At 38.7% G+C, this 7,178-nt stretch overlaps 1 protein-coding gene across 1 annotated transcript in view; it reads right to left on the reverse strand.

Annotated features, from left to right (window-relative positions):
• Positions 1-7,178, reverse strand: part of KIAA1324L (KIAA1324 like) — a 196,020-nt gene that overhangs the window by 81,029 nt on the left and 107,813 nt on the right. The window contains exon 5 of the mRNA XM_027838883.1: positions 3,225-3,311. Within this exon, the coding sequence (XP_027694684.1) occupies positions 3,225-3,311 (87 nt within the window). The remainder of the gene's footprint in view (positions 1-3,224; positions 3,312-7,178) is intronic.

Here is a 7,178-nt window from a genome sequence, read left to right on the forward strand (position 1 = left end):
TATTGCTTCTAAACATACCAGAAAGCTTACAATCTATTCACTCACACCATTTTCTTTTTTCTAATTTATTACTTGTTTTTAACACTCTCTTTTTTTTAATTTTTAGTCCTAAATCCTCTCCCCTTCCACCCCTCCTCCAACCATTAAGAAGGCAAGAAATGGGATATCAATTACTCATGTGAAATCATGCAAACACTATTTCCAAATTAGCTGTGTTGCAAAAAAATGCAAGAAAAATAAAGTTTAAAAATTATGCTTCAATATGCATTCAGACTCCATCAGTTATGCCTCTGGCAGTAGATAGCATTTTTCATCATAAGTCTTTTGGAATACTCTTGGATCATTACATTGATCAGAATAACTAAGTCATTCATAGTTGATCATCCTTACAATATTGTCATTACTGTGTGCAGGTGTTCTCCTGGTTCTACTCACTTTACTTTGCATCAGTTCGTATAAGTCTTCCCAGGTTTTTCTGAAATTATCATGCTTATCATATCTTATAGTACAATAATATTCCATCACAATCACATACCACAACTTGTTCAGCCATTCCCCAATTGATGGCATTGGGATACAGATCTAGTAGTAGTACTGCTGAGTCAAAGCGTATACACAGTTTTATAGCCCTTTGGGCATAGTTCCAAATTGCTCTCTAGAACAGCTGGATCAACACCATTTTCCACTAGAAAATAAACTCATTCATATACACTCTACCTATTTAATTCAAATCTAGTGATACAGACTTCATAGAGATATGGGCTGTACTGGAATCTTCCTTGATACTACCTACGGAGGAAGGGTTTGCTAAGCCATTGAATGGGGTGAACAAGACAAGGAGGTGAACTTTTCCACTTTGGAGGCTAAAGAGGAAAAGATAGCAAAGTCTTTTATTTGAAATATTTATTTACACTAAGGGGCCTTTTTTTAGAGTGTGAAAGTTTCAACCTACATTTATCTACACAGTCAGCAGCTACTCACAGCTGCCTCTGAGAGCTCTGAAAACAAAAAGGTAAATAATGAGCTTGTTTGCTTCTTTTAAAACCAGTCGTTTCATAAAACTGTGGAAGCAACAACAGCAGGTGACAAGAGTGTAGTATGTTGTTCTATTAAAGTATACTTCTCTGGGTTTGATTTCCTAGCCTGATACCCCTAAGCACAGAGCAACGAGGCCTTTGCTCCAGGGCACCAGCTTCTGGTGAGAGAGTTCTTCCTCCCCACAGGGGACTGATGCCCAATGGGGACTGGGAGGGGAAAGAGAAGGTCAGGGAGATGCTTATCCTTCTCTTAGCAGTTACACCAGGTTTGGTAGGGAACTAAGAGACATGGAAGACCACCATTAAAAGCAGTCATGCCATACCCCACTTCCATCTCCTGCCTTATATTCCACCCCCAGAGGATTCTGTACCTATCACTTCCCAGGCCTAAGCTAACTTACCCTACCATTGCCCTGTTGGCACAATTGTACCTGACTGGGGACATATTTACCTGACCTGAGGACCTTCACCAGGCAGGTGTGGGCCCAAGCAGGACTCTTCAGTGTGTCCAGGTCTCTGTTCTCCATCTCCACCCCCATTATCCTGCAGCTGAATCTGCCCCAGGCATTGGAAATGCCACTTACGTGCCAATAACTAAAGCCGTTTACTATCTGCTATTTCTTTCACTATAGGCACTCTTCTAAGTTATAAATTAAGCTAACTTTCCCTTGCATTTTAAGTTTGTTCAGAGAGAAGAACACTTCATGGGGCTGTTATTATCCTATGTGGCACCCTTACTCTGATGTGTAGTCTTGAACTGGCCAAACAGAAACCACATCAAAGAAAGCCTCACCAGCCACCTATTTTATCTTGCCCAGGAGTAAATAATAATAAGAGTTGAAGAAGTACTTTTCACCTTGTGCCAGAGAAGGCAAAGAAAGTTCTCATATGACAAGCGGCACTCAGACCTTCCCAATCTAGTAGCATTCATGGAAGTGAGTCTGATAAGATACTAAAGTCACTCAGAGGTCACAGATAAAGAAATTCCTTGAAGAAATACATTCCATTAAGCCTCAAAGGGTCTGTTGCTGATGCAACCAAAGTATGCAGACATGTTTGAAGAATCATTCTAGTAGTGTGCTGTTAAATGTTTAACAATCAGCTCCCAAAATAAAAGTTCCCATGACACACTTTTAAGTTTAATCACATTATTAACATTTTCACCATCACTTCCTTAAATCTATGCAATCAACAAAACAATAAATCAAGCCCTGATTTGTGGAGCTGACTAGTTTCTGAGGTATAAATGCTCACAATGAAAAAAAGCAGCTTAGTTCAAGCTGGCTCTTGCACAGCCTGGTTATAATGCAGTTGTTAATTGTACTAGTTTTTAAGCATTTCAAAAAAGGTTTCATTGGTGAAACAATAACCTATAACCTTCAATGGTAAGTTTAAAGCCCTCAACATTTCTGCATATTGATTTTGCATGGCCCTATCTCCTGCCCACAGCTAGGTCTCCCAGTGGGCAGAGCACTGGACTTGGAATCAGGAAGGCTCATTTTCCTGAGTTCAAATCTGGCCTCAGGCACTTCCCAGCTGTGTGACCCTGGGCAAGTCACTTAACCCCATTTGCCTCAGTTTCCTCATCTGTAAAATGAGCTGGAGAAGTAAATGGCAACCTACTTCAGTGTCTTTTGCCAAGAAAACCTCAAATAGGGTCATGGAAAGTCGGATACAATGGAATAATAACATCTTCTGCCCACCATGTTTGAAGGAACAGGCACAGAGATGGAGGTTGGTAGGAACAACAATAAAAATCTACATGAGAAGGAATTTTTAAAAAACTATCAACTCATAGGATCATAGATTTAGGCTAAAAGAGATCACAAAGGTCATCTAGTCTAAACCACTTTGTAGACAAAAAAAAAAAAATTGAGGCTTAGAGAAGATAAATGACTTGCCCGGGGTCACACAAGTACTAAGTTGCAGAGCTGTGATTTGAACCCAAGTCCTCTGACTCCAGAACTGTATTCTTTTGACTATACCCTTTCCCCTTCCCTTCACTAAACCTGAATGAAGGCAACTTCTTTCATGACTGGGAATTACCTGTACTTTAATCCTAATCAGCACCCAGTTTTATTTCTTTCCCTGTGTTAAATGTCAAATTATTTAAAGCCAAATATGGGTGGGGAAGTGAAAAGAAAACTGAAAATGAGAGCAGGAAAAGAAAAGTACCGTAAGACTTACAGAATGAGAACCCCATTCTCCATTGTCTGTCAATTTTACCCACTTGTCTGTGGTGGAGTCCATCTCCTGGCACTGGTCATTTTGTATCTGTGAATTAAACACAAAGGCCCTAATTGAGCATCGTGAGGAATAGTTTCCATTTGCTTTTGCCCCTAGCAGAGGACTGTGTATAAAAAATTCTAACAATGCACACTAAACAGAGATCCCTCATCATGAGTAATCCCCTAGAACGACACACAACAAAGCTCCAGGTGTTTAAATGGTGACTAAGAAAAAAGTCATGCCCTACAGCTATATGTAGGTTGTCTACAGCTATGAGGCAGCTGTTATTATTTTAAGGAAATTGATATGACAGTAAGAAGTAGGGAAAGGCTGGATTAGTTAGCAGTTGGAATGTATTTACAACGGAAAGATTGCTACGTGAAGCAGTCATGACAATAAGAACCAAAAATTAACCAGCTCATCAAAATGTGTTATCAACAGACCCTGCTCCTGAAACAAATTGCTACCTAAACCAGATGAGTAAGTAGGTGAGTGACTAAGTCCTATGTCAAAGTCCTGAATTTTTATTCTATGACAAATGTTAATCCTAAATTGCTATCTTTTAAAAAGTCAGTGTTAAATAAGTCGGGTTTTGCCCAAATTGTTTTTAACAATATTTTATTTCCTTCCCAATTACACGTAAAAATAATTTTTAACATTCACTTTTTTAAACTTTTAAGTTCTAAATTCTCTCCTTCTATCCCTACCTCCTCCCTAAGATGGTAAACAATTTAATATAGATTATACATGTGCATAAATTGCTATATAGTTAAAATGATTCTCCCAACATTCCTCTTATTTAGGACAGTATAGTTCTTTTTTTAAAAAAAAATTTGATTAATGATTTATTTTGCATTAATGTCACGGTTTAAAAAAAAAAAACAACAAGAAACCTTCTCCCTAAATAGAATTCTTTCTTGGAATATTATGCTTCCACATCTACAGAGGAGAAAAAAAAGCATGAAGAAATTATGAAAAATGGGGGGTCATGGAAATTGGAGAGGAAAAACAAAGTGAAATTTTGCCTTGATTTGAACAACAGAGTTGAGATTCAAAATCTGAGTTCTTATCTCTTGCTCTCAAGTGACTATTTTCCTACCCTCCCCAGCTCTCTCCACCTCTCCTTGGTCCTTGTCCCAACAAATCAGCTCCTCATATACATTGGGGGAAGAGGGGAAAGGCTACTTTAAAAAACTACTTACAGTAGGAAACTTTACATAATAACAACATCATTATAAGTGCAAACAACTTCAAAAGTCTTGAGATCTCTGAAATGATCAATCTCAATGAAATGACCAACCATGATTACAGAGGATTGATGTCAATGCATGTCTCTCACCTCCCAATAAAGAGGCAATATATTCAAAAAGAAGAACAAGACATGTTTTTTGACATGGACAATATGGAAATTAATTTTATTTAACTTTGCATGTTCATTACAAGAAGTTTATATTTTTCCTTTTTTCCCCTTTTAAATAGGCAAGAGAGAAATTAAATGTTTATTAATTAAAAAGTGAAATGGGAAAAAATCACCCACAAAGACCTAGTACAAATAATTATTCCTCTAAGTGTTTCAACTCCACACTATTCAAAGTTAAAATTATGTAAAATGTGGTCATTGATTTGCAAAATGTAAAATATGGTTCTTGGTTTCATTGGTTCTGGTCCACTGGAAACAACCAGTCTAAATTTGAATATTTCAACCATATCAGGGGTTCATCATTCACACTAAACAGGATCCACTTGTATTAGATATCTGAGTCTGTATTAATGGAATTTAAAAGTATGCTCTTTATAAATATAATCAAGGCCACCATCTTATACCTTTTCATGGCACGAAAGTGACATTGAATTCTTGAAACCCATGCCAGCAGAGCTCTGGCAGATTCTAACAAGCTGGAAATTACGGAGAACAGACTGTGTAATATATTATAGCCATTATCCAAGGACCAGGTTTGCTAAGTTCCTGAAGAAGGCTCTTCACTAGAAAGCTAGCCACCATGGGAGTCATTTTTTTTTTTTAACAACTCAATAAAACCATCCACTAAGGCACGGGAGGGATTGAGATCTGTATCAGTAGAGGAAATATTCATATCAAGGGAATCCTGGATCTTACGCAGTACTCAAGAAGTCATAAGGATCAGAGGATCACAGACTTAGACCTGGAAGGCACCACAGGGACCCCCTAGTCCTACCCTCTCCTTCTGTAGTTGAGGCCCAAAGAGGCCACACAGGTACTAAATGGCAGAGACAGGATTCAAATCCAGGTTGTCCAACTACAAATCGGTCATTAAAAACAAATAGAAATCTGAATATACTCAAAGAAAAAATAAGGATTGGATTCCTAACTCTTCTTTTAGCTGGAAGTATCTCACACCAAAGAGCAAATTTAATACAACTAGGTCCTAATTAGTGCCAATAAGGAATCCCCTGAAGTCATCATCTGTATTTGAATTAACATTATTTAAAGTTGTAATTGTATAAAACATGATCCCAGTAGAAATATGTAGCATGAATTCTAATCATTCAGCCACTTCAGGGGCTTCCTTGTTTGCACTAATCAAGACCTACTCAGTATAATACAAAGACAGGAAACAGAAGACCTGAGTTTTAGTCCTAACTGGCAAAAACTAGCTCAGTGATCTTGGGATATTCACTTAACTTCTCTGGTCCTCAGTTTTCTCTTCTGTAAATGGAAAGTCTTGACTCTAGTTTCCTCTAAAATTACCTTTAGCCCTAACATCCTATGATTTTCATGGCTGAAGATGGTTGGGTAAATTTCATGTGTTCTCGACAGTTTAAAGCACATTGTAATTTTTTAACATCCTGCTGATGAGAGTCACTGTCATTTCTTCCCTATTATTCATCAAGGATCAAGGATGAGTCAAAGAATTATTACCTAAGGTGAAAAGCAGGAGCAACCTTAGACAGATAAAACAAGGAAAGAGAACTACTAGACATCACCAACCCTTCTGACAAATGCCAGGGAGGACAAAAGCATTACCACTGTAATGCCAAAAAATGGAACTTTATGCCTCCCTAGAAGCTTTTACCTGTAGATCTCAAAGCATATAAAAGTCTCCCATGGGAGAGGTGGGATTAAATCTCCATTTAATAAGGGCCCCAAAGCTGACCATGTCTCGTTCCTCTCAGGCTTGCACTCTGGACTTTCTCTACTGTATCCTAGATCTTCATCTTGAAGCTCACTCCAGCCCTGGAATAATTCACACATTGGATGCATCCTCAGCCTCTTCTGCTCTCCCTTTGATTGGATAGCTCCTCCTAGAACCTCTTTTTAAGGAGGGAGCCCAGGTCAGCCAGGGTTCATTCCTCTCCAGGATACCTCCAGACTTCCTCCTATGCCCCTGTGCTGGGGACCCTCTACCTACCACCACCCTTACCGCCAACATTTTAGCTTCTTTTTATATTGTCTTCCTCCATTAGAATGTAAACTCCTCAAGGGCTAAGATGGTCTTTCTTTTTACTTGCATTTGTATTCAAAGGCCTTAGTACAGTGCCTGGCAGAAAGTAAGTAAGCACATAATAAACCCTTGTGGACTGATTGATGTAAAAAAATTAAAGAGACTGAACAAAGAGGTTAAAGGAGCTTATTGAGGGAAGGCCGGAAAAAGAGGCCGCTGGTCAGAGCTGTGGGATGGGGGGGGGGGGGGGGAGAAGAGAAAGGGAAAGGAGAAAGGAAAGGAAAGGAGAGGAAAGGAGAGGAGAGGAGAGGAAAGGGGAGGGGAGGGGAAGGGAGGGGAGGGGAGGAGAAAGAAAGAAAGAAGGAAAGAAGGAAAGAAGGAAAGAAAGAAAGAAAGAAAGAAAGAAAGAAAGAAAGAAGGAAAGAAGGAAAGAAAGAAAGAAAGAAAGAAAGAAAGAAAGAAAGAAAGAAAGAAAGAAGGAAGGAAGGAA

The sequence above is a fragment of the Vombatus ursinus genome, unplaced genomic scaffold (assembly GCF_900497805.2).
Source record: "Vombatus ursinus unplaced genomic scaffold, bare-nosed wombat genome assembly UNPS02014830.1, whole genome shotgun sequence".
In the NCBI taxonomy this organism is placed as follows: Eukaryota; Metazoa; Chordata; class Mammalia; order Diprotodontia; family Vombatidae; genus Vombatus; species Vombatus ursinus.